Raw genomic sequence first — 12,971 nt, forward strand, 5'->3', positions numbered from 1 at the left:
TCACAGTGCGGAAAAGTTCATCTTACGGATGTAAAACATTTTATTTTCTATGAGAATGCAGGAAATTGCGGTCAATTCTAGAACAAAAACTTAAAAAAATGATGAAAATATGACCGCATTGGGTTCAAAATTGACAGCACACTACTTAATAACCGCATATTTCTTTCGATTTGACCGCATATTTTTTGTGTGCGACGATCTCCATAAAACACTTTATCATACAAGTATAGCATATTACGGTGATACGAGTGATTATTAAAAAGCCAACTAAGATCAACTTGGGGCGTTTATTTATGTTCACTCCAATTAGCGCTTACTTCTATATTTTCAACTTGAAACAAATTTTGCAGTGTCGATTGAGAATCGTTGAACGTCTCTGGCAGTTATAATTTATCTGTGGAAAGCAAAAGTCCTTCTGTTTTGTTGATTAAAATTGTTGCCAGAAATTATTCATCGGTGAGAAAGAAAGTTGTTATGTTTTCAAATCTAAAAAATGGAGTGCATTCTTTATAATTTATTTGATGTTTAATTATAAGAAATATAAAATTACTCAATAAAAGATACAAGTGTACCAAACAAAAATGATTCAAGTCAATTTTAAGATGACTATAAAGTTATGTGTTAAAATTTCAGAAAAATTTATTAGCTTGTGACGTCAAGTTAATTGTGATATTTTATACGGAGTTTGAAAGTTCTACAAAAAATAATTAACCAAAAAATAAAGAGAGAGTTCAATTTTCTCGATCTATTGTTTGCGACTTTTTCATCAGAGTTTTTTTTATTGTGAAGTCTAAAGACTTCTCTCTTTATCATACAACTTACAAACACACCTTAGACACTCGGTGTGTGCGGAAAAGTAAAAAATCTAAATACCGCAGCTATTTTACTCAACTTTTTCCGAACATTTTTTTTTTTTTTTGAAAATTAGATCTGAATCAAATTTCCTGAACTCAACATGTAAAATAAGATGAATCTGAATCATTATAATTTACGCAAGTTGCAGACTTGTTCATCTTCATGAATGAATTTATAATCAGTCTTTAAACTTATTATTCACTGTCTAAGCCCTTCGTTTCGGTTACATAATTAAAGACTATTAACTTCAATTAATCAATTAGAGTAGTTACAGAGTATTCGCACCATCATTCTTGTTGACACAACCATTACCCACACACCCATACTCCCACACTCTTTAAAGAAATGACACCAATATCTGTATTTTGAATGTATCGAATAAAAAGCGATAGTTTCATTTCGACTTTCTGGTTGATCGTTTATTGTCTTGAACGCGTCTAACATGTTGAAATAAATACATTTACAAAAATTCGATGATTTAAATTCATTTCTTTTGATAAATAACAATCTTTCACCACATACTCACAGTTGATTATCATCAGTTGAAGTTTGAAATAAAATGGAAAGTTGCCGATCAGGAGTGCGAGCGGTTGGACTGGTTCTAGGTGCATGGGGCTTCTTCGCAAGTCTTTTCCTGACCTTCTTTCTCACATTTCGAACTGATGCTTGGCAAATTTTCGGCACATTGATGCTACCAATCATTATAATTCTCAGTGAGTTTTTCAATTTTTCTTATTTTCATTCAAATAACTTTTAATTTACTGAAAATCGTTGCAGCTTTGAATTTATTGGCGTGTCTTTGTTGGTTAGTTTCGTCTTATTTTCTTTTTATCCTTTTTTTGATTGTTTCTTTTAATTTTTCAGGATTTACGGAATGGCAATTGTGAGTATATCGATTGGTATTGCAGCGATTTTTAAAATTGTGCCTAATATTGTCCTAAAAAGAAACATTTGCTTCATCCATCCGATTGTAATTTTTTTTTTTTTTCAATTTTTCAGGTAAAAACAAGATTCATGTTAATTTCAATTTGTTATTGGATCATACCGATGTTCTACAGCATTCGTTTCGTTTGGAATCCAGTTCGAAGAAATGCGGTTAACACTGGCGATAATATGCATTATTTCAATACCGAAGAAGATGACCTAACCGTTCGCTTTGAAATGACAATGACACAACCACATTTTCTCATCATTTATTCGGCTATTTTCATCACATCTTATCTGATCGCCATCTTGATTTACATGTTTATGCTCATAACCCGACCAGGAGAAATAGAAGATTCACGATTCAATGTTCAGAATGTTTACACGGTACCGTCTCTGAATCTTGAGAAAAGTGGCCTCGAGAAAATTTAGCTTCAGCCGGGAGATTTTGAAAGGAGAATTCATTCGATTCAATTATGATTAAGCAATATCAAAGTAAAAGAAGAAAAATGTCATTAATGAAGTCACAATTTTTCCCTCAAATGCACAATTACTTTTTGTTATCCACTTTTTGCTCAAAAAAATACTTCGAATAAATTACAAAAGTTTGTACTTTTCTATAAAAACAAAACATGTTTGATTTTCGCAAAGACTCAATCTGTGCTAGTGTTTCCATGCCGACATCGTTGCTCTCTTCCGTGCGTGTGAATGTTTTACAATACATCGTACGCACTGGAGATGTCATCATATTACGCAGATGGAGGGAAAACTGGTAAGATACACATAATATTTACAACTATTTATATTTTCGGTCTCATTTCCATTCTCACACCACCCCGGGATTCGTACAATTCGCATTCCAATGGCTGACGCCAGCATTCTTTCAACGCAGTATTCATCAAACTGTGGAAAAACAAACAGAATAACACTCTCTGGTCGTTGCCTTATTTACATTTCACAGCAGTTCGAATTGAAGGCTACAGTGACTTGTTGTTTTTTTCCGCGTTTCTTTTGTCGCATTTTTGAATGCACTTTAATTTTTTTCCATTCAGAAGACGCAGAGTTCGATTGTATTGCAATTTAAAAATGACTGTTGAAAGTTCCGATTGGCGAATATGCCGTAGCGTAGCACTGGTAATTGGTTGGTTAAGTGTGTTTGTGAGCTGTGGTCTTATTTATATAATTTTCGAGTATCCCGGTCATTTTGGCCATAGCGTACACGAAACTGTTCTTCCACTATTACCGGGTGAGCAAATTCGATTATATTGCTATTCATTTTACTGACTTGATGGAAAAGTAACATGAGAAGTCGCTGAAACAACTCTTTTCTTTGAAATCAAATTATTTTACAGTTTTCAATATATTGGCGTGTTACTGCTGGTTCTATGGCATCGAAAAAACAAAATTTGGATTTATGCGGATATCGCTTGTATTCTGGGCAATAAATTTGATCTTGGTCATCGTTTGCGTATTCTCAAGTACATTACAATACAAAGATGATAAACGGAAATATCACCACCAATTGGTTTCAATTTACTTTTCAGTTCCGACAGGTTTCATTTCATTCCAATTTTACATGCTTCCTTTTACACAAAATTCTATCCAATATTCATTTTTTCTTCGCAGTATATTTCTTGGTGTCTTATTACGTGTCAATTGTTTGCTATACAATCATGAAGAAGACAGCGCCCAAAAAAGCCGAACGTACAATGGTGTAAATGTTTATGGTCGATAAAATATGATGAAAAATATAGAAAATTGGTGAAGTTTATTGTGTACGGTCGATTAGCTTTGGAAATTAATCATTTAAAGAGCCCGAAAACGATATATATATATCTCAAGACGCGTCTCAAAAACCGCTAAAATGTGTTATCCGGAATTATCTTTCCGTTATGTTCAAATTATATGGCTGTTGTAGTTTGAGTATATTGCTTAATGTGAAATGAAATTTAAGGCGTAAGAATTTAATTAGAGTAATTTTCCAGTTGACATTTCGCTGCGTAATTTCTTCAAGTACAACATCTTTTGATAAAAGAATATCTATTTATATTTACTATATTTTCTATGTATTGGTATAAAAGAAAAATAAAGTTCGGTGCCGAAATTTTGAAAGTATGATTCATTCTGTGTTTATTCATTAAATGGTTTAATTTATTTTAGTAGACAAAGTTCGAGTTCACCAACTGAATGACAGCAGCGTTCTTCTTATTTAATATGCTTCACTATTTACATTCAACTGGATTGATGCCATTCAATACATGTAGATATGTTGTTGATCATGTGAACACGCTTCATGTACGAACCGCTTACCGGCTATTGCTCCAGTTTACGATACAATCAATGTGTTTGTTATACATCTACGATGCGAGACTGTCGCCACTACTTTTTTGACGCAGTACAACATTTGCTGTGCTATAAGGCACATCTCTATTCATCTTCTGCTTGGTTGTACATTTTGGATGTCACATTTACAGTGAGTTTTTCGACTTTTTCTTCATTTTTTTCTTTCTATTTTTAAAAATATAATAAACTTGTGTTTTTACAAAATGTTGACTGGAAAAAGTGAGAAAATCGATTTCTTTTTAATTCGTTGATTTCTCTTTGAAAAAAAAATGTCAAAAATTACTCATGAATAATTCAACATGATATTAAAAGAGTTAATTTCAAATAATGAGCAAAATGACAATATTCGTGTATGAAAAAGCATTTGGAAGATGCTTTACCATGAGCCAATATTCAAAGAAAAATGATGTACAAAAAGCACTGTGACTTTTCATCCGCTTTGCCCACTCCACTTAAAAGTTCCATGCTGTGTTTGAAGGATAAATAACAAACATAAAAGTCAACTGAAGGTGGTATTGAAGAATTTTACTTTTCCACACACCCAATGTGTGTACTTTTAAACCGTATCAAATCGCAAAGAACTTTTTTCTTAAAATTCCAGAATAGTTTTGCAAAAATCTCATATTATTATTGTTTCATTATTAAAGTTATAAAAAATCCATTATTTCATTTCAAATACAGCGTTATTTTATAGTCGTGAGTCTCCACACGCACACCCACAAGATGGACGAAAAGCAGTCTTGTTGTTGTGGTTGGCGGTTTTGTAAAATCGTTAGTCTGATTATCGGATGGTTTGGCGTCTTATTGAGTGGTTTACTGATTTATGGACTATGTGAACATCCTGGGCAACGTTTTGGCAAGAGTCTCCATGAAACGATTATTCCATTTCTGCCTGGTGAGTTGCTCAAAAAAAAATATTGTTTATTTACAAACTGAATTTGTTTGTCTTTTTAGCGCTGAATTTGGTAGCTAGTTACTCATGGATTTTTGGGGTCGATCGAGTTGGTAAATTCTTTTTTTTTCTTATTTCATTTGTGAAATGTGTTTTTTTTTCTTCCAGAATAAACCCGAATTTATGTTGGCTTCATTGGTTTGGTGGGTGTTTCAAATATCGAAATTGTGTCTTACAAAGTTTATTATGTTAATTTCTTTCCTCATACGATTAGGTGGGGAACAAATTTGATTCTGGTGTTTGTGTGCGTTTATTCCTATCTGCCAACAGCATTTCATGGAGAGACATCAAGGTCACACGAACGAGAAATGTACTTCTTACTTGCAATTGGTAAAATAAATAAGAAACTATCGATATTTTGACCATAGAATAAGAATTGGCTGGATTTATTCATAAATAGCAGACATTAGGTTTGAGCTATGGATATAGCGGCTGCTATTTCATGGCCGCTATTCATAGGCGCTATTTATCTCGTTTCAATGCATTTATGCATATTGTGCGTTATTTTCTACATCTCTCTCGTACTCACATTCAAATGTACAAAAGAATAGTAGGCTATGATATTCCTACTCGGTGTAACACACAGCACACGAATTAAATAGCGCCTATGAATAGCACCTATAAAATAGCAGCCGCTATATGCATAGCTCGAGTCTAATGTCTGATAAATAGCAGCAATCGAAGCTAAATTTGAAACGAATTTGCATGAGAGTGAAAGAAAGTGATGTTTTGAATATTCTTTTTAGCTTCTCACTTTCACTCGCACACAAAAGCACATTCGAATGGATTTTTAGATTAGATACATCTAACATAGCGGCTACTGGCTAGCCAGATCTATTGAATGTTATTTGACCTCATTTTTCATAAAATCTATTTCAGACTATTGGGTGTGCACTTATGTCATCGCAATATTTTGCTATAGATCAATAAAACGTGTCCATAAAAATCCAGAAACGGCAGTCTAACTGAATATAAATTGTATACGATGTATGGACTGGAGATTTCAATGAATTTCAAACGATACTCAATTAAGCTATTTTCTATTTAAATGACTTTGTAAGATTTATTTGACATTTTTAATCATTTTTTCGGTTCATATTTCATCTTTTGACTTTTAAGCATTATTCATTTCGTTTGTAATAAAATGGAGCATATTTTTTCAATTAATTTTACGTATACAGCATCAAAATGTTTCATGTTTGAATCAAATGAATTGTGTCAATAAACTCGGTTTGGTGTCCACAGGTAGTTATCGAAAGAGCAAATCTATTTGTAACTTAAATCGCTTGTTATTATCTTATGGTGTTTACACTGTATTATATCGTAGATTAACACTTGACTTTTTTACAATATCACAGTTGGCTACTGTGGTTTTTGACGATATAGCATCGTTTTAAGCATCAGTCGCAATTCGATAGACTGACAAAACTGCTGTATGTTTATTTTTTGCTGAAAAGTTTAAAATAATAAAATATTTGCTTCTGTGTGCTTTTTCCTTCGATTTGGAGCAAAATTAAATATATTTTTTTTACTTTCATTTTGAAATTCGATTTTCATAAAAAGAACAAAATGTTTATTCAAAGGCGCCAAAACTCATTGCCATATTGATTAAGTCAATTTGTTTTATAAACGTATAATACTTGATTCCATTCAAGAGTCTTTAATCAATTTTACAATATTACACACTGTGAGTGGCGAGTTCCGAATGTATTCAACTAAAATCAGAGGCACCGAAAATTATCTTATCAATTGTATCTTAATAAAGACTTTTTATCGCATAAAATCTGTTTTTGGCATATATTTAAGTCCAAACAGTGTATGCAAAGTGTTGCTGCTACTTAACAGTTTTGTGTCTCGTCTTAATTTCATTTCAGAGTTTCGCTCAATAAAAAATGGCAAAAACACAGTCAAAACACAGCGAATGGAAATTTTGCAGCAAAGAAATTGGATGGTTGGGAATTGGATTGAATGTATTATGTTTGATTTTATTTCGTGGTATTGAGAGTAACATTTTGAGCTATGCTACGATCTGCACATTTAGTAAGATCGATATGAAATAGTACAGATGAACATCATATTTAAAGTTTTTTTTTTCATTTTTCAGTCTTAAATGCAATAGCGAGCACAGTATGGTTGATGGGCGTTGCCTTGGTATACATAATATATTCAAATGTATCAATGATAATGGTATGAAATCTCTCTTCTTAAATTTGAATAGAACCGACCGGAATTAATGGCTTTAACACTGATCTGTTGGGCAATAGAACTATTTATTTGGATATTTTTCATAGTCATACTTGCCATTCCTGGGTAATTTTTGATTTTTATTTCGTATTTGGCTTTATTTCACTCAATTTCCAACAATTTTCAAATTTTTCAGACTACTTTTGATTGGAAATGACTCAGATCGTGAGAATATCTTTTCAATTTTTTCTGTCGCAATGTTCATATTGGGTACGTGTTTATTGACTCAACATAACAAATTCTTACTTAATATTTAATAAACTTTCAGTGTTTAGTTTGATTTATTTCTATTACGCTGTGAAGAGTTACCAAAAATTGAAAGTGGTCATTGAACAAAATCGATTGAATGTCGCGTATTCGGTTGCTTCAGCTGAAATTGACATTGATTACAAAGAGCTTAAATTTGATCAAAATGTGTAATGGTCAAGAATTTATTCAATAGACAATAAAAACAGAATCTCAAGGTTAATGTATGTGCTTCAAATCACTTCAATTTTCTTTTTGAATAAAATTGTTTTGCTTCACACCAAAATTCTATTCGATTTTATTTTAAATGAATGTTTTATGACTTTTACAGAAAAAATTGTGATTATTTCTTATCATATCTGTGCTATCTCTGATAGAGAAGTTTTGTATATACGGTGACTGCCACACGTAGTATTGTCTTTGCCGCTAACGGAGTCGCATTATTTTTTTGGTTGCTGTTTGTGGCTTACTTTCGACTTTTTTGCCAAAAAAAACTGGTCAAAGTTTAGTAATACCGATTTTATCATGTGAAATAGTACACCTCTACAGCGGTGTTTTTTCTGAATAAAAATTGAAATAGTTTGTTTGTTTAAAATTTAACACATTTCGATTCATTGCAACCAGAGTGAGAAATTCAAATGACTCAGTCGATTGTGAATTCGAAAAATTTAGAAATTCCATTCAAAAGGTTATCTTATCAAATGGTTTGAGGTTGAGTGAGTAAATAAACAATTACAAAATGAGTCATACGCAATTAAATGGATTGGATTGGAAATCGTGTGCCAAGGCGATGGGATGGTTGGGAATAATTGTGTACGCAATAATATGCTTCGCACTGGGATTTTTCGGACTCATCTGCTGTAAGTTAAAATTTAATCAAAAATGCGAAAAAAATGGTTGAGAAAAACGAGTGTAACTAAAAGTGCGCATATTAAACAACAATTATACTTTTCTCCAATTCATCTCTCTCTAATTATACTCAAACATTGTTCGATTCAATTTGCTTCTTCCAGCTCCAAATTTAATAGCCAGTGCATTCTGGTTGTATGGAATCAGCTCGGTAATCGAAATTCAAATTTGAGTCAACACCAGACGATATTTACAATCGTATTAAAAAGAACATAATCCAAAATTGTTATATATTTCAAATATAGAAACGTGCCAATTTCATGCTTGCCGCGTTAATTGTTTGGAGTATATCTTTGCTTATTTTGCTATGTCTTTTTGCTTTTTATGGATATGGGTAAGTCCAAACCAACATTTTTGGTTCAAAACAGACAAAAACCATTCTAAACAATCAATTCATATAAATCGAAATTTGAATAGAATATTCACTGAAGACAACATCAACCGGAGAGAGAACACTGCAAATCTGTTTATAGCATCTACTGTATTTGGTAATGAAAGAAATTGAAATTCTTCAAAAATCTGGATAAACTGACATAAATGTTTGATTATTTACTTAAAGGCATTAGTTTAATCTATTACATATTTTGCGTGAACTTTTATCGAAAGTTTAAACAAACTATCGATGAAATGGAAAAAACGACGTGGAATCAAAGTTCGGAAGACCCAGCATGTATTTGGAACGATGCAGATGGAAATGTGAATCGAATATATGCATCAACCGTATTCATTCAAAAGAAAGAAACATTTGTTTAACAAATAGTGCGAATTCAACAACCAAAGAATTTCCACATTTAAAATTGACTTCTACATCAGGTGTAGTTTTTTTTTATACAAGTTTTATATATGACAAAATTGTTTTTAATTTATCGAAGTAGGAATTTATTTATAATTTTTTTTTTTAAATTATTGTACGTAAATACATTGTATTACGAATAAAATTGTAATAAAACCACTTTTATCGGTAGATAATTTGTGAATGTATTGGAACTGAACACAATCAGTTAATTAATGTTGGAGAAGAAAAAAAATGAGCACAAGCCCGTGAACTGCTTAATAATTCAATGCTGTATTCAAACTGACTTTTCTCAAATCGTAAACGCCATGGATTTGACAACTAGACAATTTTTTTGTTTCTTTGTTATCATTGTTGTTGTTTCTCTTTATTCTCTTTGATCGAATCTTCATCATCGCTGCTGATACACATGAATCGTTTTACTTTTTGCACGCGCGTGGCAACGTTATGCAATAGAATGTGAGTTTTTGTTTCACCTGCTGATAATACAAAGTTTATGTTAGATTCCCCCCTCCCAGCTTATTTGCTTTTACCTCCCGCTATATAACGTTTAAGCGTCTGCATAATTTTAATTCTTTGTTGACGAAAAAAAAACTTCCGCTCCATAAAGTTTTAATTGAAATTCGCTTTCTTTTTATTTTATTTCATTCATTTACATATATCATATCGTATTTTTTATCACACAAGTTTACGTATTGAATAAACTGTCTGGTGTTGGTGAAAACTGTCTGTATTCAGTGACCAGAAAAAGGTTTAAGACAAAAAAAAAACGTTAACCAATTATTTGGTTTGAATGTCATACGAAATGAGGTTTAGACAAGAGAAACCATCAGCTTGGAATTGCGTAAATTTAAAGCAAAAAAGTGTTATCTATATATCAAAAACACATTAATATAGCGCAAAAAATGCATCAATATTTATTCAGATTTGGCGATGCACGTTTCTCGGTTTGTTGAAAAATGTGGGCGATAGATACTTTCAAAACCGAAAAAGAGCCAATGGCGAAGAAATGTCAAGCAATGTAATGACTTTTTATGGAATTTCTTTCCGTGGTTTATTGTTTATTGTTAACGGTTTAAAGAATGGGTGTACCATTTCAATCGCGATTTTGACATTTAATGCAATTTTTCTCACAAAGTTTTGAAACGAAATTGCGCTGAAAACTGATGTATGCATAGAAACATTGCACGGAAGTTCATATGAACCGTTGAGAAACATATTTTGTATGGACATGTTGCAGTTTTATGGTGAACTTTACTGAAGGTATCTATGTTTCTCAACGGTTCATATATGGACCATGAAACAATAACCGCTCTCAGTTTTATTTATTTTATTTTATAATATGTATGTTCGAAATGACTAATTATGTATGTATCCAAAATCACATCACCAAATGACAGTCCGACCCGATTTGAACCTATCACTACTAATTGTTGCCACCACATAAGACGAGCTTTAAATATCAAAAATAGACAAAAACACAAAAGCATTATGCCGAAATGCATAAAAACTGCTGGCTGTCTTTGGATTCAAGATTCCAATTTGAATTTCAGATGCAATATCGAATATTATGCAAATCATACATGTGAATTTATCTTTGGCTTTCTGATGTTCCAGTTTTTTTTTTCGCTGCATGAATTAGTAATTTTTGTTGTCTTTCACTTGTCTATCGAAAGCAACGCTCGTTGGATGTTTGGAAATATGCGTTTTGGATGTGAACATAAAAAACGTTGACCATTGAATTTCTATTTCATCAATTATGTAAAATGGGATTTTGATGCATTTCCAAAGTAGTATAAAAGAGAGCTGATGCAGGATCAGAAATCATCAGTTGCTTTTGATTTGTTCAACTCAACACATCATTCAAAAATGAAGGTGCGCAAAATAGTGTTTTATATTTGAAAAGAAAAATAAAAGTCAAGTGATTGGCAAAATAAGAGTAGATTTTTGTGAAGAGAAAACAAACATTGAAGTAATTTAAAATTAATTGATTTTATTTTGTGCTCTCAAAGGTATTCATCTGTGTTCTTGCTATTGTAAGCTGTGCAACAGCTGGCTTCCTTACCGGAGAGCATGGCGGTGGACACGGTGGTGGACACGGCGGCGATCACGGCGGTGTACGTTCAATAAATATTTTCGAAAAAAACAAAGACACACTTTTGTCATTTGTTGCAATCAAAACTATATGAAATAGTTTGCTTACTAAACCATACACTATTATTTATTTTCGTTTAGTACTCGTACTCAGCTCCTCAACCAGCTGCTCAAGTTGTTCAAATTGTTGAAGAACAAGTAAGCCAATCCACAGAATCTCCGATTAAATGTGCAGCATCTAAGTTGTGTCTTTTTTTTTCAATTCTTAGGGTGGTCATGGGGGACACGGCGGACACGGCGGACACGGTGGATACAGTGGTGGTCATGGAGGTGGACATGGAGGTGGACATTCAGCTCCAGCTCAAGAAATCAAAATCGTTCAAGTTGTTGAAGAAGAGGTACAAAAATATTCCAATCAAATGAAATGAATCTATTGCGAATTCACACATTTTCGAAGCTGATTGAATTCCAAATACTTGAATTTTGATAATTTTCAATTCAATTTGGATTATTTTTAGGCTCATCATGGTGGCGGTGGAGGTCATGGCGGTTATGACGCTGGCCATGGAGGTCATCAAGAAGAACAAGTATGAAAAGACAGAGTGTTGTGTTTTTTTCGGTGAATTTTAACTAAAATTTCAAAACTTTTATGAACAAACAGGTAGTTATTCTTAAACAAGCAAGCGGCGGACATGGTCATGGCGGTGGTCACGGTGGTCACTCAGCACCAGCTAAAATCGTTAAAGTAAGTCACAAATTGCTGTATTTAAAAAGAGATTATATTTTGGAATGTTTGAACACACGATTTTACCATGTATATTTTTTTAAATTCAGGTGATCGAAGAAGAATCTCATGGAGGACATATGGTTGAACCACAAGTTGTCAAAGTTATTGTACAAAAACAATCAGGACATGGAGGTCATGGCGGTTACTCAGCACCAGCTCCAGCTCCCGTTAAAATTGTTAAAGTGAGTTACAAATTACAGTACTTTCAAAAATGCTTTTGAAACATTCGATTACACCACGCTCTTATAACTCTAGGTAATCGAAGAACACGGTGGACACGGTGGACACGGTGGTCATGGAGGTGGACATTCAGCCCCACAAATTATCAAAGTCATTAAGCAATCAGGTGGTGGAGGTGGTTCAGGAGCCGGATGGCAATCAGGAGGTGGTTCAGACTCCGGATGGCAATCAGGATCAGGTGGATGGTAATTATCACCCGGACAGACTGATTAAATACAACTGAAAAATGTACGAAAAGATTTAAAATCAATGTTAATTGTTTTTATTGTTTTAAATCATTGTTGACCAATTGTTTATTAAATTCATAATGTATATCAATAAATAAATGCAAAAAATTAAAGAAAACTTAAAAATTGCTTCTTCATTAATCACCATTAAACTCAATTGGATTCTGTTCATTTAAATTCGCCCAAAGGAAAAGACTCTTCAAGAGACATTCTCAACAGCATAATGTAATCACATTTAAGATATAATTTCGGATCGGATCGGATTGGTGGTCGGACTCTTTCGATTCTCGGAGCTCGGACAAAATTTATGTGAACTGATGTTAATGAAAAATGAATGGGTCAGAATAAAAAATAATT

General features: G+C 32.7%; 4 protein-coding genes and 1 long non-coding RNA gene across 10 annotated transcripts; all 5 read left to right on the top strand.

Moving 5' to 3' along the window:
- The first annotated feature begins 6 nt into the window (after positions 1-6).
- Positions 7-2,349, top strand: LOC116347241. Of its 3 annotated transcripts, XM_031777770.1 has the most exons (6): positions 7-456; positions 929-957; positions 1,384-1,568; positions 1,633-1,660; positions 1,720-1,738; positions 1,855-2,349. In XM_031777770.1, exons 3-6 carry the CDS (start codon positions 1,415-1,417, stop codon positions 2,209-2,211), a joined length of 558 nt encoding a protein of 185 aa, XP_031633630.1. In that variant the 5' UTR covers positions 7-456; positions 929-957; positions 1,384-1,414; the 3' UTR covers positions 2,212-2,349. The 3 variants fall into 3 exon arrangements, with proteins under 3 accessions (XP_031633630.1, XP_031633629.1, XP_031633631.1); XM_031777769.1 differs by lacking the exon at positions 929-957; XM_031777771.1 differs by lacking the exons at positions 7-456; positions 929-957 and having other exon boundaries at positions 988-1,568.
- Positions 2,350-2,700: 351 nt separating this feature from the next.
- On the top strand, positions 2,701-3,683 carry LOC116347251. Its single transcript, XR_004201671.1, has 3 exons — positions 2,701-3,025; positions 3,132-3,332; positions 3,406-3,683. It is a non-coding gene; the product is annotated as an uncharacterized LOC116347251 (long non-coding RNA).
- A 491-nt stretch (positions 3,684-4,174) lies between these two features.
- On the top strand, positions 4,175-7,850 carry LOC116347238. Of its 4 annotated transcripts, none has more exons than XR_004201665.1 (11): positions 4,175-4,252; positions 4,804-5,017; positions 5,077-5,123; positions 5,183-5,217; positions 5,289-5,404; positions 5,954-6,507; positions 6,949-7,114; positions 7,179-7,225; positions 7,293-7,384; positions 7,455-7,528; positions 7,587-7,850. XR_004201665.1 is itself a non-coding variant. In XM_031777764.1 (10 exons), the coding sequence occupies exons 6-10, from the start codon at positions 6,967-6,969 to the stop codon at positions 7,736-7,738; spliced, it is 513 nt and encodes a 170-aa protein (XP_031633624.1). In that variant the 5' UTR covers positions 4,175-4,252; positions 4,804-5,017; positions 5,077-5,123; positions 5,183-5,217; positions 5,289-5,404; positions 6,949-6,966; the 3' UTR covers positions 7,739-7,850. The 4 variants fall into 4 exon arrangements, 2 of the variants coding, with proteins under 2 accessions (XP_031633624.1, XP_031633625.1); XR_004201666.1 differs by having other exon boundaries at positions 5,954-6,130; XM_031777764.1 differs by lacking the exon at positions 5,954-6,507.
- A 146-nt stretch (positions 7,851-7,996) lies between these two features.
- LOC116347237 lies at positions 7,997-9,343 on the top strand. Its single transcript, XM_031777763.1, has 5 exons — positions 7,997-8,424; positions 8,578-8,624; positions 8,719-8,807; positions 8,891-8,961; positions 9,033-9,343. Exons 1-5 carry the CDS (start codon positions 8,304-8,306, stop codon positions 9,224-9,226), a joined length of 522 nt encoding a protein of 173 aa, XP_031633623.1. The 5' UTR covers positions 7,997-8,303; the 3' UTR covers positions 9,227-9,343.
- Positions 9,344-11,106: 1,763 nt separating this feature from the next.
- Positions 11,107-12,708, top strand: LOC116347244 (cold and drought-regulated protein CORA-like). The gene is made up of 8 exons (XM_031777774.1): positions 11,107-11,141; positions 11,279-11,383; positions 11,502-11,558; positions 11,630-11,758; positions 11,879-11,947; positions 12,022-12,105; positions 12,195-12,329; positions 12,403-12,708. The coding sequence occupies exons 1-8, from the start codon at positions 11,136-11,138 to the stop codon at positions 12,574-12,576; spliced, it is 759 nt and encodes a 252-aa protein (XP_031633634.1). The 5' UTR covers positions 11,107-11,135; the 3' UTR covers positions 12,577-12,708.
- The last annotated feature ends 263 nt before the right edge of the window (positions 12,709-12,971 follow it).

This window comes from Contarinia nasturtii, unplaced genomic scaffold, assembly GCF_009176525.2.
Source record: "Contarinia nasturtii isolate CC-2019 unplaced genomic scaffold, AAFC_CNas_1.1 Cnas_scaffold_1762, whole genome shotgun sequence".
Classification (NCBI taxonomy): Eukaryota; Metazoa; Arthropoda; class Insecta; order Diptera; family Cecidomyiidae; genus Contarinia; species Contarinia nasturtii.